At 44.6% G+C, this 27,984-nt stretch overlaps 2 protein-coding genes across 5 annotated transcripts; both read right to left on the reverse strand.

Annotated features, from left to right (window-relative positions):
* Nucleotides 1-14: 14 nt before the first annotated feature.
* Nucleotides 15-12,254, reverse strand: LOC124043161 (sodium/potassium-transporting ATPase subunit beta-1-interacting protein 1-like). Of its 3 annotated transcripts, none has more exons than XM_046361416.1 (8): nucleotides 11,808-12,254; nucleotides 11,188-11,604; nucleotides 10,070-10,207; nucleotides 6,751-6,831; nucleotides 4,671-4,868; nucleotides 2,864-2,924; nucleotides 1,780-1,865; nucleotides 15-1,245 (listed from the first exon to the last, which is right to left on the reverse strand). In XM_046361416.1, exons 2-7 carry the CDS (start codon nucleotides 11,239-11,241, stop codon nucleotides 1,780-1,782), a joined length of 618 nt encoding a protein of 205 aa, XP_046217372.1. In that variant the 5' UTR covers nucleotides 11,242-11,604; nucleotides 11,808-12,254; the 3' UTR covers nucleotides 15-1,245. The 3 variants fall into 3 exon arrangements, with proteins under 3 accessions (XP_046217372.1, XP_046217371.1, XP_046217370.1); XM_046361415.1 differs by having other exon boundaries at nucleotides 1,784-1,865; nucleotides 11,188-11,525; nucleotides 11,808-12,251; XM_046361414.1 differs by having other exon boundaries at nucleotides 1,784-1,865; nucleotides 11,808-12,251.
* LOC124043160 (U5 small nuclear ribonucleoprotein 40 kDa protein-like) lies at nucleotides 10,952-27,984 on the reverse strand. Of its 2 annotated transcripts, XM_046361413.1 has the most exons (11): nucleotides 27,737-27,984; nucleotides 27,292-27,421; nucleotides 26,958-27,051; nucleotides 26,602-26,767; nucleotides 25,982-26,104; nucleotides 16,691-16,811; nucleotides 16,341-16,423; nucleotides 16,085-16,146; nucleotides 15,760-15,863; nucleotides 15,508-15,587; nucleotides 10,952-11,003 (listed from the first exon to the last, which is right to left on the reverse strand). In XM_046361413.1, exons 1-10 carry the CDS (start codon nucleotides 27,848-27,850, stop codon nucleotides 15,538-15,540), a joined length of 1,047 nt encoding a protein of 348 aa, XP_046217369.1. In that variant the 5' UTR covers nucleotides 27,851-27,984; the 3' UTR covers nucleotides 10,952-11,003; nucleotides 15,508-15,537. The 2 variants fall into 2 exon arrangements, with proteins under 2 accessions (XP_046217369.1, XP_046217368.1); XM_046361412.1 differs by lacking the exon at nucleotides 10,952-11,003 and having other exon boundaries at nucleotides 15,249-15,587.

Here is a 27,984-nt window from a genome sequence, read left to right on the forward strand (position 1 = left end):
ATGAATGAAGTGTGAAGTGTAGAGGGGGAGAATAATAGGAAGAGGAAGGAGTGAATGAAGTGTAGAGGGGGAGAATAATAGAAGAAAGGAAGGAGTGAATGAAGTGTAGAGGGGGAGAATAATAGAAGAGGAAGGAGTGAATGAAGTGTAGAGGGGGAGAATAATAGAAGAGGAAGGAGTGAATGAAGTGTAGAGGGGGAGAATAATAGAAGAAAGGAAGGAGTGAATGAAGTGTAGAGGGGGAGAATAATAGAAGAGGAAGGAGTGAATGAAGTGTAGAGGGGGGGGGAGAATAATAGAAGAGGAAGGAGTGAATGAAGTGAGAGGGGGAGAATAATAGAAGAGGAAGGAGTGAATGAAGTGAATGGAGAGGGGGAGAATAATAGAAGAGGAAGGAGTGAATGAAGTGGAGGGGGGGAGAATAATAGAAGAGGAAGGAGTGAATGAAGTGGAGGGGGGGAGAATAATAGAAGAAAGGGTAGTAAGGTGTGTGAGGGAGGAAGCATTTCTAAAGTCATCAAGGACGATTCTTGGTCGTGAAAAAGGTGAGGAGAAATGTAAATGGGGCGTGGCTACACAACCCTCTCCCCACCCCCAAAACCAAAACAACCAATCAGCCGGATATTTACATGCACAGAATCCCCACATCTTTCCCCAGAGACACTAAAGCCCAATCCTTAAAATTGGTGCAGTGTACACACAATCACGACAAACCCACTTCTGCTTTTTTGCTGTGATTGTGAGTACACAGGGTCACCCTGTCACAACAAAATTAGGGACAAGATTGGGGATTGGGGGTACGACTGTTCTATTATGACCTCACATTCTAAAACGACAACATGGAAGAGCCGTGCCCCATGTGACTTGAGGCCCCTCCCACAATAGTTCAGAGGTCATTCAGCTAGTCCTTTAGAACTACACACACACACACAGGGTCCTAGGAGTGCAAAGAGCCAGCAGGTGCAGAGTGTCCTCTCAATATCCTCCGTGTCCATTAACAAGTGACAAAGCCCAGTGTCCCCCCCCCCTCCCCACCTCTCATAGAATGTCCTCTGTACATTCACCTCAGGGGTATCAGTCAGTTTACCCTCGATTACCATACACATACACGGTCTCACATACACACACAGGTGAGTCCATCTTTCAGTTGTACTGTGACACGCAGAGTGAGTGCTCTGTTCCCAAGGCGACAGCTTCACCGCTGAGGTGTGGTCTGATGGGGGCGCCTCCTTCCCCTACCCGGCCCTGAGAGAGAGAGAGAGAGAGAGAGAGAGAGAGAGAGAGAGAGAGAGAGAGAGAGAGAGAGAGAGAGAGAGAGAATACAGTTCAATTAGAAAGTAGGTCACACAATAAATCAGATATATTTTGTTAAAGCCTTCCGCCGAACTCGGCTAAACGAGTGCTCTCATACTCCCTTAAAAGACCTTCGCTTGAAAAACATTTGTCCATCTCTAACACAAATATGTCATACAGTTTTGTCAAGGAGATCTAGTTGCGCAATTTTACATCTAACTAAGATCTTTGGTGCAGTATTTGTCAAGGTAAAAATGTGCATGAAAACAATAAGAATCCCTACTGTTGGCCAATCACGAAAAAGGGGCGTAAACTTCCGGCTTGTGTGCACGAACAGCCGAAAAAAACCTTTGCTGGAGACCAATTAGAACAAAAACGTCCCAAAATGTCATAATATGTGCACTAGCTGTTCTGAACCGTTGCGGAATGGAAGGACTAGGGTAAGGGGTCACCGTGAGGTTAAGGTTGTAAACATTAAGAGGTTACCTACGTGTAGAGGGGCTGCAGTTGGAGGTGTGAGGTCTTCTGAGGAGGCTGGTAACCATAGGATTCAAAGCCACCAATGAAATCAACTGAGAGAGAGAGAAAGAGATCAGAGGCAGACGGAACAGACAGACGGGACAGACAGACGGGACAGACAGACAGACAGACGGGACAGACAGACAGACAGAACACCCAGTCAGACAGACGGGACACCCAGACAGAACAGACAGACGGAACACCCAGACAGAACAGACAGACGGAACACCCAGACAGACAGACGGAACACCCAGAAAGAACAGACAGACGGGACACCCAGACAGAACAGACAGACGGGACACCCAGTCAGACAGACGGGACACCCAGACAGAACAGACAGACGGAACACCCAGACAGAACAGACAGACGGAACACCCAGAAAGAACAGACGGGACACCCAGACAGAACAGACAGACGGAACAGACGGGACACCCAGACAGAACAGACAGACGGAACACCCAGACAGACGGAACACCCAGAAAGAACAGACGGGACACCCAGACAGAACAGACAGACGGGACACCCAGACAGAACACCCAGACGGGTCAGACGGGACACCGAGACGGAACAGACAGACGGGACACCCAGACAGAACAGACAGACGGGACACCCAGACAGACGGAACAGACGGGACACCCAGACAGAACAGACAGACGGGACACCCAGACAGAACAGACAGACGGGACACCCAGACAGAACAGACAGACGGGACACCCAGACAGAACAGACAGACGGGACACCCAGACAGAACAGACAGATGGGACACCCAGACAGAACAGACAGACGGAACAGACGGGACACCCAGACAGAAGGGACACCCAGACAGAACAGACAGACGGGACACCCAGACAGAACAGACAGACGGGACACCCAGACAGAACAGACAGACGGGACACCCAGATAGAACAGACAGACGGAACAGACGGGACACCCAGACAGAACAGACAGACGGGACACCCAGACAGAACAGACAGACGGGACAGACAGACAGAACACCCAGACAGACAGAATAAAGAGATAAATGGATCACTCAGACAGACGCAACACTCACAGCTATCCTCGTCATCCTGGAAGACTTTGCTCACATAGCAGGCATACACAAAGCCAAAGAGCTAAGGGAGAGACAAAGAGGTTAAGGTTAGTATCATGTGTGTGTGTGTGTGTGTGTGTGTGTGTGTGTGTGTGTGTGTGTGTGTGTGTGTGTGTGTGTGTGTGTGTGTGTGTGTGTGTGTGTGTGTGTGTGCACGTGTGCGTGTCAGGGTTTCGGTTAGTCAATAATAGCCAACTTCAGGCCAATAAAAAAAAAAAAAGATCTGAAAAGCTGATAAATAAAATTGGCACTGGACAGCCAGGAGAATATTTTTTTTAAATCCCATTACAAAGTAATGCTTTTTAACCTGTTCATTGATAGAAATGCGAGCCGATGGAAATACATTTGCCCGGTCATTCTTAATAAATAAATAAAATCGGTCTTTAGGTTAATAACTGCACAACAATTCTAAATGCAATCGCATGAAAAAGTTTTTGATGGCTACGATAAAAAAAATAAAACTATTTTTTATTTCTCAACTGGTAATGTAAGCGTGGTTCCCATTCGCCATTCAAGTGCTTAGGCAATGGTAGGCAGGCGTTAGCGCATCACACAACGCTTTGCAATGTGAGCTGGAGGCAGTATGCAGATTGAAAACATACGTTTCATTGTGTGAAACCTGAATGTTTTACTTCATATGTCTTACCTTGTTTCAAAGTAGCCCGAGCCAAAATACTTTCCTTTAAACGTAGAGGCAGTTATTTTAGAAAGACCTCCATGTGCCGTTGAAACAAGTAGCCCATTTCTCTTACGTTCTATTGGTTATCAAATCAACTTTATTTTACTGTCCGGTAGCCAAAGGCACAATCCTAGTCATATTAGCAACCCATGCTAGTTGTTTAACTTTACAACAGATATTTTATTCTCCGTCACATGAAACCCACTCGCATGTGTATTGTGCTTTTGACATTCGGACGTAGCCTACTGCCTCGTGTACATTGCTACGCAGCTATAATGTGAAGAAATACATTTATTCAAATTTGAAGCCAAACATTCTGATCTGTTGCATTAGCCTCAATGCTTTTTTTTGTTGTTGGTGTACTGGATGTATGAATTTGGGATCTATCGTCCCACTACTTGTCAGATTTAATGAGCCATTCGCAGTTTCACTGTTCCCGGCCGTGTGTACTTAGACTTGCATGGCTTCATCTTTGAGACAAGCATATGCTACTGGCAGGATCAACCAGGTAGCCACTCACAACATAGAGGTTGAACCGAGGCACACTAAACAAAGAACAACCAGGGACCGGTCCTCTGTTTGGAAATAGGCCATTTCTTTCTCACGCAGTCCGTTGCTCGTCATGTTGGCTGAGGAAGAGTAAACGTGGACAGGTATTCTAACAACTTCAACGTGCGCATCGGAATTCGTTAAGAAGGTCGCACGCCATTGTTTTGTTAAGATAAATTACCATAATCAAAATGTCATTTTCTGTCATTCTGATCATCGTGGGGTGGACTCCATATATATTTTTTTTTAACTTTTATTTAACCAGGCAAGTCAGTTAAGAACACATTCTTATTTTCAATGACGGCCTGGGAACAGTGGGTTAACTGCCTGTTCAGGGGCAGAACGACAGATTTGTACCTTGTCAGCTCGGGGGTTTGAACTCGCAACCTTCCGGTTACTAGTCCAACGCTCTAACCACTAGGCTACCCTGCCGCCCCAATGGGTACGGTAAATTTCTCAAAATCTCCTGTAAATTAAAACGTCGCTGGCCTATCGGCCGGCGCCACATTTTCCTAAGGGAAACCCTGGTGTGTTACTTACAGCCAGTAGAACCTGTAGCGCGGCACTCAGCACCTCAATGTACTGGTAGTCAAGGAGACAGCCAGAGACTGTGATGACATGGTGGTCGTCGGGGGCGATGCGGGAGTCCAACACCGGCGTTACTAGGCAACCAGGGCCGTGCTCCATCCACCAGGACCGATGCAGCGACGTGTTGAACGTCATCAGGATGTCCCTGTCCTACACACACACACACACGACAAAAAACATGTTATGAACACATCAATACATAAACACACATTATTAACATGTTGTAAATCACACTACAAAAAGGGAAGCCCAGCCGCGAGCTGCCCAGTGACACAAGCCTACCAGACGAGCTAAATAACTTCTATGCTCGCTTCGAAGGCAAGCAACACTGAAGCATGCACGAGTGCATCAGTTGTTCCCGGACGACTGTGTAATCACAGTCTCCGTAACCGATTTGAGATTTGCCATGCTGATCCTCAACATGGAGGCCCCTCAGGGGTGTGTGCTCAGTCCCCTCCTGTACTCCTTATTCACCCATGACTGCATGGTCAAGCATGACTCCGAAACCATCATTAAGTTTTCTGACGACAACAGTGGTGGGCCTGATCACAGACAACGACGAGACAGCCTATAGGGAGGAGGTCAGAGACCTGGCAGGGTGGTGCCAGAATAACAACCTCTCCCTCAATGTAACCAAGACCAAGGAGATTATTGTGGACTACAGGAAAAGGAGGACCGAGCACACCCCCATTCTCATCGACGGGGCTGTGATGGAGCAGGTTGAGAGCTTCAAGTTCCTTGGTGTCGACAACAACAACAAACTAGAATGGTCCAAACACACCAAGACAGTTGTGAAGAGGGCACGGCAATGCCTTTTCCCCCTCAGGAGACTGAAAACAATTTGCATGGCTCTTCAGATCCTCAAAAAGTTCTACAGCTGCACCATCGAGAACATCCTGACTGGCTGCATCACCGCCTAGTATGGCAACTGCTCGGCCTCCGACCGCAAGGCACTACATATGTTAGTGCAAGTCAGAGGAACGCTCTAAAAATTGCCAAAGACTCCAGCCAACCTAGTCATATAGACTGTTCTCTCTGCTACCTTACAGCAAACGGTACCGGAGCGCCAAGTCTAGGTCCAAAAGGCTTCTTGAAGAGCTTCTACCCCCAAGCCATAAGACTCCTGAACAGCTAATCAAATGGCTACCCAGTACCCCCTGTATACTACCCAGTACCCCCTGTATACTACCCAGTACCCCCTGTATACTACCCAGTACCCCCTGTATACTACCCAGTACCCAGTACCCCCTGTATACTACCCAGTACCCACTGTATACTACCCATTACCCCGTATACTACCCAGTACCCCCTGTATACTACCCAGTACCCCCTGTATACTACCCAGTACCCCCTGTATACTACGCAGTACCCCTGTATACTACCCAGTACCCCCTGTATACTACCCAGTACCCCTGTATACTACCCAGTACCCCCTGTATACTACCCAGTACCCCTGTATACTACCCAGTACCCCTGTATACTACCCAGTACCCCCTGTATACTACCCAGTACCCCTGTATACTACCCAGTACCCCCTGTATATACCCTACCCAGTACCCCCTGTATACTACCCAGTACCCCCTGTATACTACCCAGTACCCCCTGTATACTACGCAGTACCCCTGTTACTACTTAATTACCCCTGTATACTACCCAGTACCCCCTGTATACTACCCAGTATCCCCTGTATACTGCATTGTTGGTTACCCCCTGTATACTACCCAGTACCCCCTGTAACATTTACCCAGTACCCAGTACCCCCTGTAATAGCCACGCTACTGTCACTCGTTTTTGTTGCTACTTAATTATTTTTGTATTATTGTTATTACACCCCCCCAGTTTATCTTAGTAAATACTTTAACACTAACTTCTTCTTAAAACTGCATTGTTGGTTAAGGGCTTGTAAGTAAACAGTAAACATTTATCAACTGTAAGGTACCTGCTGTAATCAGCACGTGACAATTACAAACACGTTATAGAACACAAATACATGATAAACACGTTCTAACACACACACACACACATCTCTTACCTGAGACAAGTGTCCCACCTCCAGGTAGAAACAGATGATGAAGGAGTTCCATCCCACCCACAGCACCAACCACACAGCATACTGATATACACAGAGACAAAGAGGGGTTAGGGTGTGTGTACGTACAGCACCAACCACACAGCATACTGATATACACAGAGACAAAGAGGGGTTAGGGTGTGTGTACGTACAGCACCAACCACACAGCATACTGATATACACAGAGACAAAGAGGGGTTAGGGTGTGTTTGTGTACAGCACCAACCACACAGCATACTGATATACACAGAGACAAAGAGGGGTTAGGGTGTGTGTACGTACAGCACCAACCACACAGCATACTGATATACACAGAGACAAAGAGGGGTTAGGGTGTGTTTGTGTACAGCACCAACCACACAGCATACTGATATACACAGAGACAAAGAGGGGTTAGGGTGTGTTTGTGTACAGCACCAACCACACAGCATACTGATATACACAGAGACAAAGAGGGGTTAGGGTGTGTTTGTGTACAGCACCAACCACACAGCATACTGATATACACAGAGACAAAGAGGGGTTAGGGTGTGTTTGTGTACAGCACCAACCACACAGCATACTGATATACACAGAGACAAAGAGGGGTTAGGGTGTGTTTGTGTACAGCACCAACCACACAGCATACTGATATACACAGAGACAAAGAGGGGTTAGGGTGTGTTTGTGTACAGCACCAACCACACAGCATACTGATATACACAGAGACAAAGAGGGGTTAGTGTGTGTGTGTGTGTGTGTGTGTGTGTGTGTGTGTGTGTGTGTGTGTGTGTGTGTGTGTGTGTGTGTGTGTGTGTGTGTGTGTGTGTGTGTGTGTGTGTGTGTGTGTGTGTGTGTGTGTGTGTGTGTGTGTGTGTGTGTATTAAAGTTGACCGATTAATTAGGGACGATTTCGAGTAATAAATCGGTAATACGCCTTTTGGACGCCGATTATGGCCGATTACATTGCAATCCACGAGGAGACTGTGTGGCAGGCTGACTACCAAGGAGCCAAAGGTAAGTTGCTAGCTAGGAATAAACTTACCTTATAAAAAAAACAATCAATCTTCAATCACTATTTAACTACACACTAGTTAACTGGTTGATGATATTACTAGGTTAACTAGCTTGTCCTGCGTTGCATAAAATCAATACGGTGCCTGTTAATTTATCGTCGAATCACAGCCTACTTCAACTTGATGATTTAACAAAAGCGCATTCGCGGAAAAAAAACACAATCGTTGCAGTAATGTACCTAACCATAAACATCAATGCCTTTCTTAAAATCAATACACAAGTATATTTTTTAAAACCTGCATATATAGGGGCGGCAGGTAGCCTAATGGTTAGAGTGTTGGGTCAGTAACCGGAAGGTTGCAAGATCGAATCCTAGAGCTAGAGAAGGTTAAAAAAATCTGTCATTATGCCCCTGAACGAGGCAGTTGTTCCCCGGTAGGCCGTCATTGACAATAAGAATTTGTTCTTAACTGACTTGCCTAGTTAAATAAAGGTAAAATAAATCAAATAAAAAATGTAGTTAAAATAAATTAATGTTAGCAGGCAATATTAACTAGGGAAATTGTGTCAGGCTATATGCAGCAGTTTGAGCCACCTGGCTCGTTGCGAACTGTGTGAAGACCATTTCTTCCTAACAAAGACCCAAAGACATAACATTGAAAGTTGTGCAATGTAACAGGAATATTTAGACTTATGGATGCCACCCGTTAGATAAAATACCGAATGGTTCCGTATTTCACTGAAAGAATAAACGTTTTGTTTCCCGGGGAAGGACTGCCCGTTCCATGATCTCGCCATCACGGTTGACAACTCCATTGTGTCCTCCTCCCAGAGCGCTAAGAACCTTGGTGTGATCCTGGACAACACCCTGTCGTTCTCAACTAACATCAAGACGGTGGCACGTTCCTGTAGGTTCATGCTCTACAACATCCGCAGAGTACGACCCTGCCTCACACAGGAAGCGGCGCAGGTCCTAATCCAGGCACTTGTCATCTCCCGTCTGATTACTGCAATGTGCCATTAAACCATTACAACTCATCCAGAACGCCGCAGCCCGTCTTGTTCAACCTTCCCAAGTTCTCTCACGTCACCCCGCTCCTCCGCTCTCTCCATGGTCCAGTTGAAACATCCGCTACAAGAATGGTGCTTACGGAGCTGTTTAACGGCACCTTACCTCCAGGCTCTGATCAGGCCCTACACCCAAATAAGGGCACTGCGTTCATCCACCTCTGGCCTGCTCGTCTCCCTACCACTGAGGAAAAGTTCCCGCTCAGCCCAGTCAAAACTGTTCGCTGCTCTGGCTCCCCAATGGTGGAACAAACTCCCTCACGACGCCAGGACAGCGGAGTCAATCACCACCTTCCGGAGACACCTGAAACCCCACCTCTTTAAGGAATACTTAGGATAGGATAAAGTAATCCTTCTCACCCCCCTCCCCCCTTAAAATATTTAGATGCACTATTGTAAAGTGGCTGTTCCACTGGATGTCATAAGGTGAATGCACAATTTGTAAGTCGCTCTGGATAAGAGCGTCTGCTAAATGACCGAAATGATAGTTTCCGGATTTGACCATATAAATGACAAAAAGCTCGTATTTCTGTGTGTTTATTATATTATAATTAAGTATATGAATTGATATTTGATAGAGCAGTCTGAGCGGTGGTAGGCAGCAGCAGGCTCGTAAGCATTCATTTAAACAGCAGCTCTTAGCAATGCTGGGATGCACAGCGCTGTTTATGACTTAAGGCCTATCAACTCCCGAGATTAGGCTGGCATTACTAAAGTACCTATAAAGAACATCCAATCGACAAAGGTACATAAAATACAAACAGTATAGAGAGAAATAGTCCTATAATAACTACAACTTAAAACTTCTTAACTGGGAATATTGAAGTCTCATGTTAAAAGGAACCACCAGCTTTCATATGTTCTCATGTTCTGAGCAAGGAACTTAAACGTTAGCTTTCTTACATGGCACATATTGCACTTTTACTTTCTTCTCCAACACTGTGTTTTTGCATTATTTAAACCAAATTGAACATTGTTCCTTCAGTATTGTTGCAATTGTCATTATTTCATATAAATAAAAATCGGCCGATTAATCAGTATCAGCTTTTTTGGGGTCCTCCAATAATCAGTATCGCTGTGTGTGTGTGTGTGTGTGTGTGTGTGTGTGTGTGTGTGTGTGTGTGTGTGTGTGTGTGTGTGTGTGTGTGTGTGTGTGTGTGTGTGTGTGTGTGTGTGTGTGTGTGTGTGTGTGTGTGTGTGTATATATGAGTCTCACCAGTATGAGGTAGCGGGATCTGAACTGCACTGTTCCAAAGATCCCCAGTATGACGACCATGATGTGGAGGAAGTTGGCCAGGATAGGAGCCCACTGGTAGCCCAGGAAGTCAAACACCTGTCTCTGGAGCGCTGCCATCTATACACACACACCACATAAATCACAAGATACATCTAGGGGATCATTATGGTATTACATTATTGCAATTTAAAACAATCTCTCTCTGGGATATACACAGGGACACACAAAGAAACAACTGTCTCACTCTCTCTCTCACTCACACACACAGTATGCTGCAGTTGTTTCCATGGAAACTGCAAGGAGCACCAGCCAGGGACTACCCCCCCCAACACACACAGACACACAAACTCCCCAAACTACTGAAAATAAGCTGTATTCCAAAGTACCCACTGTCACACAATATATCACAATCAAATAAACACACGCCAACTACAGCATACTACCACACACACACATTAATAAAAACACTTAAAATAAAAAAGTTGAAAATAAGACACAGAAATAAAAGTTTTGACCAAAGAGACAAAGAGTAGCAGGATGACAAGAGTGAGAGCAGGAAAAGCATAATAGTAGGATGTAGATGAGGGGAAGAATAGTAGGATATAGATGAGGGGAAGAATAGTAGGATATAGATGAGGGGAAGAAGAGCAGGATATAGATGAGGGGAAGAAGAGCAGGATGTAGATGAGGGGAAGCGCAGGATGTAGATAAGGGGAAGCGAGCTCTCTTCTTTTCCTGATGTTACTTTAAAAGCATGGTCTCCCAGAATACAGTGATCACCACACACACACACACACACACACACACACACACACACACACACACACACACACACACACACACACACACACACAACACACACACACACACACACACACACACACACACACACACACACACACACACACACACACTTGTCCTGTGGTTGCCAATAATGTGACACACTTAATAGTTCAAACGTTTCAGTCAGACCATCTTTCTCACGCTCTCTTAGATTCAGTGAGTGGGAGAGGGATAGGAACAGGGACAAAGTGGTTATTGTGGATTAGCATCACACACCTTTTCCTCATTCACACCTCACTGCAACAAACACTCACCAGCTGCAGTGAACATATCGCCACCAGTGTAACTCTCCCGTCACACTTCCCCATCTTGGAGGGCTCTGGACGTGGCTTGGGGCCACGCAGGCTCCGGGGAAAGGACGGGTGGTCACCGGTCAGACCCAGACTGGCTGCCCGATTCAGATCACACCATGCCCGGCCGGACCTCGCCTGGACCCCGTCCTCCTGGTTCTTCTAGGTATGGAAGACTCCTTGAGACTGACGTTAATTACACCGACACCAACCCATCCCGGCCCACTGTGATCATTCTGTCGGTATGTAAAGGTGCATGTGGTTACCCGGGGGGATCTCTTCTTCACGCGCCAGTCCGACAACTGTTTAAAGCAAAGACACTATTACCGAATCGCCTCGATCCGGCCACACCTTCAGGTTGATGGCGAAAGGAGGGGGAGACTGAGACAAGACACAAAGAAAAACGGAAAGCTATTATAACCCGGCAAGTCTCGCGGGTTAAATGGTAGAAATGAGCAGCATAAGATAACGGATCACACGGGGAGGGGGGAAGAGGAATGAAATGACCCGATGGAGGTAGCTAGCTAGCTGCCCGGGCTGATTAAACGAAATTGACACACACAAAGCGGTTCATTGTGACTCACGGTTGATTTTCAAGACGCTCGCGCTCCTTCCTCGTTCTCGGTAAACGGACGGAGTCTTCAACCGTAGTCCTCCGGTGGCTTAAAACCAAGGCTCGGGCTCTCTTCTCCGTCTCGCGGCGTCTTTGTCAACAATCGGTGGTGCCTGCTGGGGCGGGCGCGAGCACGCGGCAGCGCAAATCCCCCTCGTTTCAGAGGAACTGGGCCGTGTTCGAGATTGAACTATCAAAATCCTTCTTTCCTTCCTTGTGGCGATCACTGATCTTACATGATTAGATATGTGAGAGTAGGTGATGCCACTAGATTGATTTTACTTTTCAAACTTTGTCAAATCAATTATAACCTCAAGGAGAAGAACGTAGGAGGAAGGAAGGATGTAATTTCAAAGTAGTTCTAACACGGCCCCCGGAATCCTACCGACCGCGTGCGCGCGACCGCATGGAGAATGGAACAAGAGGAGCGCGAGGGGGTTCAGCAGATAGACAAAAGAAACAGGGCTCGCAGGGAATCTAATAAAAGTTTGTGAATAATACTAGACAGAAAAAGGTTACAGCAAATACAATATCTAGGTCCATGCTCTATAATGGTATTTGCATAAACCAATCTAAAAAATGTATTACTGAGATTATTAAATCCAAATTGCACATTTTAAAACTCTCAAAAACCGTATAGCTATTTTAAATACCTAGTTGTATGGCTGTGTTTAAGAGTGTCAGTTTTTTTTAAAGGATACAAAGTACTAATACATTCAGAGTAAAGACAGGTATTACAAAACACACATTCAGCTTTATGGTCTTTCCACAAAGAGTACATTTTGTGTGCATCCCTTTGATATATTAAGTAGAAATTGTAGACAGCAATATGTTTTTTAAAAGCCTGTTATATGAAATGAAGTGTCCTTTAATATAGACCACATGGAGAATTTTAAAAATCCAGCATTTTGACATGTCCCTGTGTAACAGTATAACTTTAGACCGTCCCCTCGCACATACCCGGGCGCGAACCAGGGACCCTCTGCACACATCAACAACAGTCACCCTCGAAGCATCGTAACCCATCGCAGAGCAAAGGGAACTACTACTTCAAGGTCTCAGAACAAGTTACATCACCGATTGAAACGCTATTTAGCGCGCACCATCGCTAACTAGCTAGTCATTTCACACCCATTACACCTGTGTGACATTAAGAATATTCTAACCCACTTAACTTCAACATATATCCAGGTTTTCACCATCATTGTAAAGCCCCTAGTTATTTTGTTGCTTTGACAAAGTAATTTCTGAAGATTTATTTTAATGTGATTAGTGATTCATTGAAGTATGTCCCTCATTTTAAGGTCAACTCTGTTACGTGAACTAAACTCCTGTTTGAATCCAGTTATTCCTTTTGAAATATATCTTCTTTTTTTTAAATAACATTGAACATCTAATAGTCAAATTATAGTGTAAAAGCAGGCGAGCTGGTTTTACTCTTTGGCCATTTTCTGGATGCTCGACTCAAACGGAATTCTTCCACCGCTACATACTTCAGTCCCTGCAATCATTCAAGTCGTGTGTGGTGACATCAAAATGAGGGGTGTTGTACAAAACAAAGTCATCAGCCATTGGATTGATTTACCCATGGGGTTCTGGCTCTGGACCAATCAGAATGCTTACAATTTGTTGTTGAAATCGTTGGGGAAGACTCAAATCTCCACTCATTGGAGAACACCACATCAATGGCTACTGTTGTTTTATTTCCTTATCTAATTGTTCACCCAATAGCAATTTTTTTTTACTTAAAAATGGCACTGTTGGTTATTAAGGGCTTGTAAGTAAGCATTTCACTGTAAGGTCTACTACACCTATTGTATTCAGCATTTCACTGTAAAGTCTACTACACCTGTTGTATTCAGCATTTCACTGTAAGGTCTACTACACCTATTGTATTCGGCATTTCACTGTGAGGTCTACTACACCTGTTGTATTCAGCATTTCACTGTAAGGTCTACTACACCTGTTGTATTCGGCATTTCACTGTGAGGTCTACTACACCTGTTGTATTCAGCATTTCACTGTAAGGTCTACTACACCTGTTGTATTCGGCATTTCACTGTAAGGTCTACTACACCTATTGTATTCGGCATTTCACTGTGAGGTCTACTACACCTGTTGTATTCAGCATTTCACTGTAAGGTCTACTACACCTATTGTATTCGGCATTTCACTGTAAGGTCTACTACACCTATTGTATTCAGCATTTCACTGTAAGGTCTACTACACCTATTGTATTCGGCGCATGTGACAAATTTTGATTTGATTGCAGGGAAGAAATGTTTTTGGGCGGAGCAATGAGTTTGGGGGCGTGGCGGAGCAATGAGTTTGGGGGCATGGTGGAGCAATGAGTTTGGGGGCGTGGTGGAGCAATGAGTTTGGGGAGCCGGGCAAATTGTCTGGTCTTATGTTGTGGAAAACTGAGTGGGTTTAGCATAAGGCAATCAACCCTGTTACCCATAAATAGACAAGCTAGAAATTATTTAACAATACAATTGTTTTGTGTGGAGCTTGCGATCTTCCATTCCCGCTGTCACAAGGGGATTTACGGCTGATTTCAGAAGACATTGTCAACCCTGTTACTTTATTTGGCACTTTAAAAAGGTACGACCCTGCCTCACACAGGAAGCGGCGCAGGTCCTAATCCAGGCACTTGTCATCTCCCGTCTGGATTACTGCAACACGCTGTTGGCTGGGCTCCCTGCCTGTGCCATTAAACCCCTTCAACTCATCCAGAACGCCGCAGCCCGTCTGGTGTTGAACCTTCCCAAGTTCTCTCACGTCACCCCGCTCCTCCGTTCTCTCCACTGGCTTCCAGTTGAAGCTCGCATCCGCTACAAGACCATGGTGCTTGCCTACGGAGCTGTGAGGGGAACGGCACCTCAGTACCTCCAGGCTCTGATCAGGCCCTACACCCAAACAAGGGCACTGCGTTCATCCACCTCTGGCCTGCTCGCCTCCCTACCACTGAGGAAGTACAGCTCCCGCTCAGCCCAGTCAAAACTGTTCGCTGCTCTGGCCCCCCAATGGTGGAACAAACTCCCTCACGACGCCAGGACAGCGGAGTCAATCACCACCTTCCGGAGACACCTGAAACCCCACCTCTTTAAGGAATACCTAGGATAGGATAAGTAATCCCTCTCACCCCACCCCCTTTAAGATTTAGATGCACTATTGTAAAGTGACTGTTCCACTGGATGTCATAAGGTGAATGCACCAATTTGTAAGTCGCTCTGGATAAGAGTGTCTGCTAAATGACTTAAATGTAATGTAAATGTTCTACAAATAGGATTTTATTTTTGCATTATAATTTGAGTGTCAATATAAACTCAGCAGAAAAAGAAACGTACCTTTTTTCAGAACCCTGTCTTTCAAAGATAATTTGTAGAAATCCAAATAACTTAGAACAATATTTTTCCCCAGACGTAGTTTATTAAGAGAAATTTTAAAAAACACAGGTGTTGGTTGTTGTGACTGGACACTAAAGTAAATGACAGTCTCTGAGGATGTTACTAAATAAAACACAGGTGTTGGTTGTTGTGACTGGACACTAAAGTAAATGACAGTCTCTGAGGATGTTACTAAATAAAACTGAAGCATATAAAAAAAAGTACATTTCATTCACACAGTTGGGGGCTGGATCCATACACAATCCGGGGCAGAACATTCACCACACACACACACACACACACACGACAGTCCTACTGAATCTCTCCCATGTAGAGTCTCTTGTCACTGGCGCCAGAGAGGACTGTTGGGGGGAAAATAAAATAGTCACTATTAGAAAACGAGAGAGAGGACAGAATAAATCAAATTAAAAAGACTAGACAAAGATTAAACCCGCAATGGAAAAAAAGCTATAGAAAGAGACCGGGAGAGCGTGTGATTCGCCAGATACACGGATATAAACAGAGTCCTCTCACCAATAGGCTCCTCGGGATGGAAGGCAACCTCGTTGACGGACCCGGCGTGGCCTGGCAGCTTGTACAGGATCCTACGAGACGTGGTGTCCCACACATACACAAACCTGGACACACACACAGCTTATAAAAGGATCCTACGAGAGGTTGTGTCCCACACATACACAGCTTATAAAAGGACCATACAAGAGGTGTTTGGTACATTTGTTTTTTGGTGGGGGGGTGTTTGTATCACTGTGTGTGTGTGTGTGTGTGTGTGTGTGTGTGTGTGTGTGTGTGTGTGTGTGTGTGTGTGTGTGTGTGTGTGTGTGTGCGTGTGTGCGCTCACCTGTCAGCTGAGCCTGCTGCAATCTTGCTGCCGTCAGCAGACCAGGAACACCTCAGAAGGTTCTGTGGACACAGCATTGTATTATAAACAAGTTCATTAATATGATATAACCAGGCTATAGCAGGCCACTAGACTGACACGCATGACAGGAGCACGAATATTAAAACACACTGGCAATGAAAGTCTCTTCGGTTCCAAAATCAAAAATAACAAAAAACTCTTGAATCACTCACACTGATCAAAAGTCTTCATTTACCTTCTCAAAGTTGTGAATGTTTCCCTGGAATATCTTCACACACCTCTCCTTGGGAGCGAACGGACGGACGTCCCAAATACGTACTACGGGACAACACACACACACACACATTAGTACATAATATAACAATATAATATATTCTACTTGTATAGTTGGGGTGGGGGGGTCTCGGATGGTTGAGGGGCTCTTGGTGGCCTGGAGGTCGGGGGCTTGGGCTGGCGGCGGCAATTTTTAAAAATCCAAAGCGACTTATTCATGAGTGGCCTCAGTAGGAATAGAACCCACGACCCGTGGCGTTGCAACCGAGCCACATAGGACGACACTCAAGTATTGTAACCACACACACTGACCTGTGTTGTCCATGGAGTTGGAGAGGAGGTAGGATCCCTCTGAGCTCAGACAGAGGCCAGTCAGAGAATCTCCATGACCATGCATACCATAGATCATCTTATTCTGCCTCAGGTCCCACACCTGCACTCACAGAGAGACAGGAAGTAAGTTATTCACTGTCTGACGACGCGACACAGGTAGCTTCCTGGTAAGATCTGGTCTCTCTCTCTCACGCATCTTTCTGAAGGTAGGTACGGGATTTAATGCGAAAGGGAGTAACACACAAGAGCTCCCAGGCACACAGATATACACAACCGGTCAAAAGGTTTAGAACACCTGCTCATTCAAGGGTTTTTCTTAATTTTTACTCATTTCTACATAACAGTCAAAAGTTTGGACAACAACTCATTCAAGTTTTTTTTTTTTTTACTATTTTCTACATTGTAGAATAATAATGAAGACATCAAAATGATGAAATAACACATATGGAATCATGTAGTAACCAAACAAGTGTTAAACAAATAAAAATATATTTTATATTTGAGATTATTCATTAGTGTCCTTTAGTAGAGGTTTCTTTGAAGAAATTCAACCATGAAGGCCTGAGTCACACAGTCTCCTGTGTGACAGTTGATGTTGAGATGTGTCTGTTAAACTCTGAAACATTTATTTGGACTACAATTTGAGGCTGGTAACTCTAACGACCGTATCCTCCAGCAGAGGTGACTCTAACGACCGTATCCTCCAGCAGAGGTGACTCTAACGACCGTATCCTCCAGCAGAGGTGACTCTAACGACCGTATCCTCCAGCAGAGGTGACTCTAACGACCGTATCCTCCAGCAGAGGTGACTCTAACGACCGTATCCTCCAGCAGAGGTGACTAATGACCGTATCCTCCAGCAGAGGTGACTCTAACGACCGTATCCTCCAGCAGAGGTGACTCTAACGACCGTATCCTCCAGCAGAGGTGACTCTAACGACCGTATCCTCCAGCAGAGGTGACTCTAACGACCGTATCCTCCAGCAGAGGTGACTCTAACGATCGTATCCTCCAGCAGAGGTGACTAACGATCGTATCCTCCAGCAGAGGTGACTAACGATCGTATCCTCCAGCAGAGGTGACTCTTGGTCTTCCTTTCCTGTGGCGGTCTACATGAGACAGTTTCAACATAGCGCTTGGTTTTTGCGACTGCACTTGAAGAAATTATCAAAGTTCTTGAAATGTTCCGGATTGACTGACCTTCATGTCTTAAAGTAATGATGGACTGTCATTTCTCTTTGCTTATTTAAGCTGTTCTTGTCATAGCACTATCTGGTAAAATACCAAATCCATATTATTTTCTGAATACCACCCCTACCATGTCACAATACAGCTGATTGGCTCAAATGCATTTAGGAAAGAAATTCCACAAATTAACTTTTGGCACACCTGTTAATTGAAATGCATTCCAGGTGACTACCTCATGAAGCTGGTTGAGAGAGTGCAAAGCTGTCATCAAGACAAAGGGTGGCTATTTGAAGAATCTCAAATATATTTTCATTTGTTTAACACTCTTTTGGTTACTACATGATTCCATATGTGTTATGTCATAGTTTTAATGTCTTCATTACATTTACATTTAAGTCATTTAGCAGACGCTCTTATCCAGAGCGACTTACAAATTGATATTCTACAATGTAGAAAATAGTTTAAAAAAATAAAACCCTTGAATGAGGTGTTTTTGACTGGTGTAGATTGATGGCTGGATTGTGACTGACCCAAAAGTAAGGAAAGCTTTGACTATGTACAGACTCAGTGAGCATAGCCTTGCTATTGAGAAAGGCCACAGAAGGCAGACTTGGCTCTGAAGAGAGGACAGGCTATGTGCTCACTGCCCACAAAATGAGGTGAAAACTGACCTGCACTTCCTAACCTCCTGCCCAATGTATAACCATATTAAAGACACACATTTCCCTCAAATTACATATCTATTGGGTGAAATACCAGAGTGTGACATTACAGCAGCAAGATGTGTGACCTGTTGCCACGAGAAAAGGGCAACCAGTGAAGAACACCATTGTAAATACAACCCATATTTATGTTATTTATTTTCCCTTTTGTACTTTAAGTATTTGCACATCATTACAACACTGCATATATACACATATGACATTTGTAATGTCTTCATTCTTTGAGCGTTTGTGAGTTTAATGTTTACTGTACACTTTTTATTGTTCATCATTGTTCATTTCACTGTTGTTTATTATCTATTTCACTTGATTTGGCAACGTTAACGTGTTTCCCCATGCCAATAAAGACCTTAAATTGAGACACACTGACACAGAGAGAGAAATTAAAATATGTGACAGATGGAGAGATGGGGATGTGACTGTAACAAGGGAAAGACGTATTGGTTCTGCATGTATACAGGCCTCTCCCCTTTCTCCTTCTGCACGTATACAGGCCTCTCCCCTTTCTCCTTCTGCACGTATACAGGCCCCTTTCTCCTTCTGCACGTATACAGGCCCCTTTCTCCTTCTGCATGTATACAGGCCTCTCCCCTTTCTCCTTCTGCACGTATACAGGCCTCTCCCCTTTCTCCTTCTGCACGTATACAGGCCCCTTTCTCCTTCTGCACGTATACAGGCCTCTCCCCTTTCTCCTTCTGCAGGTATACAGGCCCCTTTCTCCTTCTGCACGTATACAGGCCTCTCCCCTTTCTCCTTCTGCACGTATACAGGCCCCTTTCTCCTTCTGCACATGGCTACAGTTACCTAGCTGTTGAGAGTAATGTGTTCTCAGACTAGTGGGAGTGGAGAGACATCTCTACCGCTCATCCCTCTCCCTCCCTCCACCTCTCCCTCCCTCCACCTCTCCCTCCCTCCACCTCCTCTCCCTCCCTCCACCTCTCCTTCCTGTAAATGACCTAAGGGTCACTGTCTAGAATGTAGTGCAGAGTGAATAACCAACCTTTGTTATTTGTTTAAAACGACTAATTCACAACGGCGGTTCAATTATTTGAATTCCATATTGTTTTTTTAGCTCAATGCGCAATTTTTCTAGAGATAAATCCTGAACTGTGCGATGTACTAGGGTGTTAATAGTAGGTTAATATTCTTCATAGTTTAGCACAGAAAACACAGTAATTAACTACAATGACCACAATCCATTGCGCTGCCTACTTGTCCAGTCAGTGTTGGGGCAGACACAGAGACAGAAAAGAAACAGAAGAACGCAAGATAGAGAGCAATTTGTTTCATGAGGCATCTCGACTTATATATGATCTAAGTCAGGGGTTCCCAAACATCTTCACTCGGGTCTTCCTTCCAGCATTGGGAAACATATCGCATCTATTTCTATGAGCACAAGCACTGTTCATGACACGAACTGTTCACATCTTGTTGGTGGAGAGAACATTTTACAGGTTTAAAGCTTATTTCCTGCAATTCTGCACATTTTGTCATGGGGTGCAGAGAAAGTGTTTCAGTTTTAAAGCTAATTTTCTTGTAATTTTATACATTTGACCATTTATAATGTTTATTCAGGTGATATTTGAGTGGCTGAGAAACGTTAGATGATCTGGACATTTCTGACAAGTTATAAATTGTTCTCTAAGTTATGTAATGACTGACAAGACAAGAGGAACTGATGATGTACTACCCAGTTTAGTAATGTCACCTTGTACATTCTACTATTACAACCCAGTTTAGTAATGTCACCTTGTACATTCTACTATTACAACCCAGTTTAGTAATGTCACCTTGTACATTCTACTATTACAACCCAGTTTAGTAATGTCACCTTGTACATTCTACTATTACAACCCAGTTTACTAATGTCACCTTGTACATTCTACTATTACAACCCAGTTTAGTAATGTCACCTTGTACATTCTACTATTACAACCCAGTTTAGTAATGTCACCTTGTACATTCTACTATTACAACCCAGTTTAGTAATGTCACCTTGTACATTCTACTATTACAACCCAGTTTAGTAATGTCACCTTGTACATTCTACTATTACAACCCAGTTTAGTAATGTCACCTTGTACATTCTACTATTACAACCCAGTTTAGTAATGTCACCTTGTACATTCTCTATTACAACCCAGTTTACTAATGTCACCTTGTACATTCTACTATTACAACCCAGTTTAGTAATGTCACCTTGTACATTCTACTATTACAACCCAGTTTAGTAATGTCACCTTGTACATTCTATTCAGTTTAGTAACCTTGTACATTCTACTATTACAACCCAGTTTAGTAATGTCACCTTGTACATTCTACTATTACAACCCAGTTTAGTAATGTCACCTTGTACATTCTACTATTACAACCCAGTTTAGTAATGTCACCTTGTGTATTCTACTATTACAACCCAGTTTAGTAATGTCACCTTGTACATTCTACTATTACAACCCAGTTTAGTAATGTCACCCCCCCCTCGCCCCCCAGTTTAGGAACCACTAATCTAAGTGATAGTTGGTATTTAGCAGTAATAAAAGTATGCCTTATTTACTTTGAAGAACTACTAAAATAGTGACGTTGTCAGACAGCAGCTCTATAGAGATGAGATGACTAGGAATGAAATAATAAAGTAATCAAATAAAACAAACGCAATAAACGACTGAAATATAATTACATTTATAATAATAATAATAATAATAATTAAATATGTAATTAAAGTCAGTGAATAAATGGTTAATAAGTGATGAGAAGTATTGGGCCGTCTCTACCATCCTGGGACTTTTATTAGTTTTGATATTCTGTTATTACAGTATTCAACCCACATTATGCATCATCGAAACCAGTGATTATTTTTCAATAATCTAACCGAACAGACCTCAAAAAGCACTAAACCCCCTCGGCACTACTAGACTCTATTGTAGACCTTCTCAGAGATCCCGGTAGGACTGATACATCACTGTGTTCTGTATGTGCCAACCGGGCCTCGTGAAACTCAACTGCAACGAATTACAATGAGAAGGAAGAATAGAGGAAGAAAACAGCGAACTGGGTGTCCCGATCAAAACTAACAGACCATTAATCAAATGAAAAACAAGGCTGATATGAAACAAAGACAGAGTGCCCCGTGTGGAACCGGGACAGTGTTGTAATACCTGAACACTCCATCCTCTCCGAAGTAGATGATATGAAACAAAGACAGAGTGCCCCGTGTGGAACCGGGACAGTGTTGTAATACCTGAACACTCCATCCTCTCCGAAGTAGATGAGATGAAACAAAGACAGAGTGCCCCGTGTGGAACCGGGACAGTGTTGTAATACCTGAACACTCCATCCTCTCCGAAGTAGATGAGAGGACAAAAAGCTTTGCCGTTTATTAAGTAGGAATGGTTTCAAAAAGTGATGTCAGCACTCGAACATCGCTGAAGCAAGCAGACTGATAAAATAAAAAATGTAGCACATATTTCTAACAATATACATATCTTTTTTTATATAGAAAACATTAGGAACATCTGCTCTTTCCATGACAGACTGACCAGGTGAATCCAGGTGAAATATATACCACGGCTAAGGGCTGTATCCAGGCACTCTCAGCAAGCAGACTGACACCTGCTCTAAAATAAACAATGACCAGGTGAATCCAGGTGAAAATATACATATCAGGCACTCCACACCCCCTCAGGCAAGTTTTACTTAAATATACACTATACAAAACATTAAGAACACCTGCTCTCCATGACAGACTGACCAGGTGAATCCAGGTGAAATATATACCACGGCTAAGGGCTGTATCCAGGCACTCCACACCCCCTCAGGCAAGTTTTACTTAAATATACACTATACAAAACATTAAGAACACCTGCTCTCCATGACAGACTGACCAGGTGAATCCAGGTGAAAGCTATGATCCCTTATGGATGTCACTTGTCAAATCCACTGACCAGGTGAATCCAGGTGAAAGCTATGATCCCTTATGGATGTCACTTGTCAAATCCACTTCAAATCAGTGTAGATGAAAGGGAGGAGACAGGTTAAAGAAGGATGTTTGAAGCCTCGAGACAACTGGGAATGTGTGCCATTCTGAGGGTGATTGGGCTAGACAAAAATATTTGAACAGGGTATGGTAGTAGGTGCCAGGCTTGTGTCAAGAACTGCAACGCTGCTGGTTTTTTCACGCTCAACAGTTTCCTGTGTGTATTAAGAACGGTCCACCAACCGAAGGACATCCAGTCAACTTGACAACTGCGGGAAGCATTGGAGTCAACATGGACCAGCATCCCTGTGGAACACTTAAAATATTGTAGAGTCCATGCCTCACCGAATTGAGACTGTTCTGATAGATACCTTCCATCAAAACTACTCTACCGAGAAGATATCAGCAAGTCAAACATTTTTAACCCTTGTGTTCAGACATGGATCTGAGGGCATCACCTCCTTGTAGGTGATTTACACATGCACACCAACGAGCATATGATCTTCAAGAAACAGGAAGCTGCTAAACAGGACGCTGCTAAACAGGAAGCTGCTAAACAGGACGCTGCTAAACAGGACGCTGCTAAACAGGACGCTGCTGAACAGGACGCTGCTGAACAGGACGCTGCTGAACAGGACGCTGCTGAACAGGACGCTGCTGAACAGGACGCTGCTGAACAGGACGCTGCTGAACAGGACGCTGCTGAACAGGACGCTGCTAAACAGGACGCTGCTAAACAGGACGCTGCTAAACAGGACGCTGCTAAACAGGACGCTGCTGAACAGGACGCTGCTAAACAGGACGCTGCTAAACAGGACGCTGCTAAACAGGACGCTGCTGAACAGGACGCTGCTAAACAGGACGCTGCTAAACAGGACGCTGCTGAACAGGACGCTGCTGAACAGGACGCTGCTGAACAGGACGCTGCTGAACAGGACGCTGCTGAACAGGACGCTGCTGAACAGGACGCTGCTGAACAGGACGCTGAACAGGACGCTGCTGAACAGGACGCTGCTGAACAGGACGCTGCTGAACAGGACGCTGCTGAACAGGACGCTGAACTGCTGAACAGGACGCTGCTGAACAGGACGCTGCTGAACAGGACGCTGCTGAACAGGAAGCTGCTGAACAGGACGCTGCTGAAAACAGCAGGACAGCTGCTAAACAGGACGCTGCTAAACAGGACGCTGCTAAACAGGACGCTGCTGAACAGGGCTGCTGAACAGGACGCTGCTAAACAGGACGCTGCTGAACAGGACGCTGCTAAACAGGACGCTGCTGAACAGGACGCTGCTAAACAGGACGCTGCTAAACAGGACGCTGCTGACCTTAATTATATCTTCCTGATTACACGTAAAAACAAAAGCAGGAAGAACCTGTGACTCATTCCAGATGGATGTGGTCAGATGACGTAGATGCTAAGCTACAGGACTGTTTTGCCTAGCACAGACTGGAATATGTTCCAGGATTCTTCCGATGGCATTGAGGAACAGGACGCTGCTAAACAGGAAGCTGCTAAACAGGACGCTGCTGAACAGGAAGCTGCTGAACAGGACGCTGCTGAACGAGCCAAGATATTGAATGGTAAGAAGTTGGCTTGAGAGAGTATAGAAACCCTTCAAATCTCATCAACAGCAAGCGGCTGAATTTGGATCCAGGACAAAAAAACAAAACAAAAAAATAAGAACATTTATAAGAACATTTGCATTAACCCGGAAGACATTTTTTCAAAATATGGTGAGGTTTTTTTTGCCAGATGTCCTGACTGTTTAGCCTTATTATTGAGTTTGAGGAGTCTGTCCACTTCAGGTGCAGAGAGTCAGGGTCATGGTCGATCACAGGGTCATATCGAGTCAGGGTCGATCACAGGGTCATATAGAGTCAGGGTCGATCACAGGGTCATATAGAGTCAGGGTCGATCACAGGGTCATACCTCAACCTATACCCCCACCTACATGTACATGTTACCTCAACCTATACCCCCAGCTACCAGGACTATTTACATTGACCCCCCCTCCATTTGTTTTGTACACTGCTTACTCACTGTTTATTATCTATGCATTCACTTTACCCCCACCTACATACTATCTGTTACCTCAACCTATACCCCCACCTACATGTACATTTTACCTCAGTTACCTCAACCTATACCCCCACCTACATGTACATGTTACCTCAACCTATACCCCCACCTACATGTACATGTTACCTCAACCTATACCCCCGCACATCAACTCGTTATTTTATTGTTGCTCTTTTATTTTTTTACTTTAGTTCATTTTGTAAATATTTTTCTTCTTAACTCTTATTATTTTTCTTAAAACTGCATTGTTGGTTATTTGGCGAATGTGACAAATAAAATGTGATTATATCCGATGATTCAGTATATAAAATGTGATTATATCTGATGATTCGGTATATAAAATGTGATTATATCTGGTGATTCGGTATATAAAATGTGATTATATCTGGTGATTCAGTATATAAAATGTGATTATATCTGGTGATTCAGTATATAAAATGTGATTATATCTGATGATTCAGTATATAAAATGTGATTATATCTGATGATTCAGTATATATGTAAATGACGAGTCATTTTTTCCACCTTTCCCATTACCATGTATGTGGTTGGAAGAATGTGTTATGATTGATATATGACAGGCTACTGTCATCACATCTTTGATTGTGAATATCTTCTGCTCAGCTACCCAGCATGCCTCAGAGAACCTGTCAGCAGGAGACAGATGCCCTGCTTCAGGCCCACACGCACCAGCCAACCAGGAGCCCCTGACTGCTTGCATGCTGTCAGACCCATCCCTCCCTCAAGCACCAAAATGAGATGTTGGGTGAGTCTGACGTCCATCTCCCTGTTCATTTCACTTCATTAACCTATTTCAGGTCATTTTGATCATCCAGTCTCCCTCCCTCCAGATCCTCCGACGGTCGGTTTCATCTACCTCCCTCCAGATCCTCCGACGGTCAGTCCCTATGGGTCTCCTAATCACGGCCGGTTGTGAAACAGCCGAACAGAATCGAACCAGGGTCTGTAGTGACGCCTCTAGCACTGTGATGCAATGCCTCAGACCGCTGCGCCACTCGGGAGCGCTGTACTGTGTTGCTCACCATGTCTCCACTACACAGCCACCACCTGATCAATAATCCCAGTAGAATTATTAATGGCCTGTTTATTAGTTTGTATTGAGTTCTGATGGACCATGCCATTCCGTGATTCATTCCTCACTCATCTGGAGTAGCTAGATTGGATCTTTCAATGTGACGAATACAAAATGCAAAACAGTCGCTCTGGGTGACACAGTCACAAAGAGACATTGATAGTTATATGAATGAGGTGCTGGTGCCACGCGCGCACACACACACACGTACCTTGATGTCGTTGTCGATGCCTCCAGACAGGATCTGGTCGCTGGTGTCGTTGAATGTGACGGCCAACACCTGGTAGGTGTTCTGGAACGTATGGACCGCCCCCTTCTTACGGATGTCCCACAGCTACAACACACACACACAACTGACTGACTGACGTCCCACAGCTACAACACACACACCTGACTGACTGACAGCTACAACACACACACCTGACTGATGCCCCACAGCTACAACACACACACCTGACTGATGCCCCACAGCTACACGTCACACACACACACAACTGACTGATGCCCCACAATTAGAACAGCAGTCAACCAACACTCCCCAGGTTCTGCGTTGGTAGGATTTAGTTCCATCCCAACATTAACACATTTACATGTTAGTTATTTAGCTGACGCTCTTATCCAGACGCTCGTATCCACAGTTAGTGCATTCATCTTCAGATCGCTAGATGAGATAATATCACAGTAGGTCAATTCTTTACTGTTCCTCGATAAAGCAGCTTTCAATGAAAAGATAAGGTAAACAGGTGTGTTAGTACCAAGCTGGAACTAAAGCCTGCACACCCAGGTAGCTGTCTGGGACCAGGGTTGAAGAACGTCGGTCGCCACGGTTACCTTGACGGTTCCGTCGTCACTGCCGGTACAGACGAGCTGAGGCCCGCGGCGAGCAGGGTAGCAGGAGTTAACGAAGGAGGTGTGGCCTTTCAGACGCTTGATCCTCTCACCCGTCTCACTGTCCCACACTCCCACAGTCTTGTCTGTGCTGGCACTGAACAGCAGGCTGCAAACAGGGATAGGGCCAGAAAACACACGTCATATTCTCCCAACGTGTTGTCAACAACTATAACAACAGTCACACAACATCACGGTTTTTCCCTGACCTGAGCAAGTGTGTGTGAGTATCCTAAATCAAATCTAATTTTATTTGTCACATACACATGGTTAGCAGATGTTAGTGCGAGTGCTCCTACCTGCCGTCTGTGTTGTAGTGAAGCTCCATCACAGCACCACTGTGTCCCTTCAGGGTGGCAAAGTTATCACAGTCCCCGTACACATTCCACATCACTGTAGAGAGAGAGAGGCATTCCAGGTGACTACCTCATGAAGCAGGTTGAGAGAACGCCAAGAGTGTGCAAAGCTGTGATCAAGGCAAAGGGTGGCTACCTAAATATATATATATTATTTTTTTCAACACTTTTCTGGTTACTACATGATTCCATATGTCTTAACTATTATTCAATGTAGAAGTAGGTGTGTCCAAACTTTTGACTGGTACTGTATATATAAAGTCTGTGTTTAACTTACAGATGAGCCTGTCATAGCCAGAGGAGGCCAGTGTGGCCCCGTTAGGATGGAACTTGCAGCAGTAGACCTCTCCCTCATGGCCACACATCAACATGATGGGAGCCTGCAGGCTGGAGCTGCGAGGAGGGCCCTGGAGAAGGGAGGAGAACATCATGTTGTCATATTACAGACTTACAGACAGACGTTACTGTATGTGCATGGATCACTAGCAATCTGGTCCATGCTATCCGGTATCCTTGTCAGAAGTAACTAAATTAGCTTCCTGCTAGCCGTATTTACATTGGATAGCCTTCCTTTAGCTAGCAAACAGTCAACATCAGTCACAGCTAATTGTGGCTGCAGAGAATTTTCAATTAGTCGAAAGACTGAAAACATAACTAGCTAACAACTTTCTGAAACTAGATAGTGTTTCCCTTGTACTTAGATGTCCCCCTTCTTTTCTAACCATGGCCACGAGTTGTTGCGACTGTGCCGCAGCGATCAGCTCGGCCCTGGGCCTCTTGACTCCACCGGCAGGAACCAACGCCATGTCCCCCGGTCTCTTCTTTTGTTCAATCATGACTAAGCAAATGAATAAAAAACGATTAAGTAGAATATAACTAAGTCGTCCTAAGTGAATGAACGTTTCTCTCGACGAGCCGCTTTCTCCACAAGTACGAAACCTGAAGTACTTCCTGTTCGCAGGGCAATTAA

Source organism: Oncorhynchus gorbuscha, linkage group LG09, assembly GCF_021184085.1.
Source record: "Oncorhynchus gorbuscha isolate QuinsamMale2020 ecotype Even-year linkage group LG09, OgorEven_v1.0, whole genome shotgun sequence".
Lineage (NCBI taxonomy): Eukaryota > Metazoa > Chordata > Actinopteri > Salmoniformes > Salmonidae > Oncorhynchus > Oncorhynchus gorbuscha.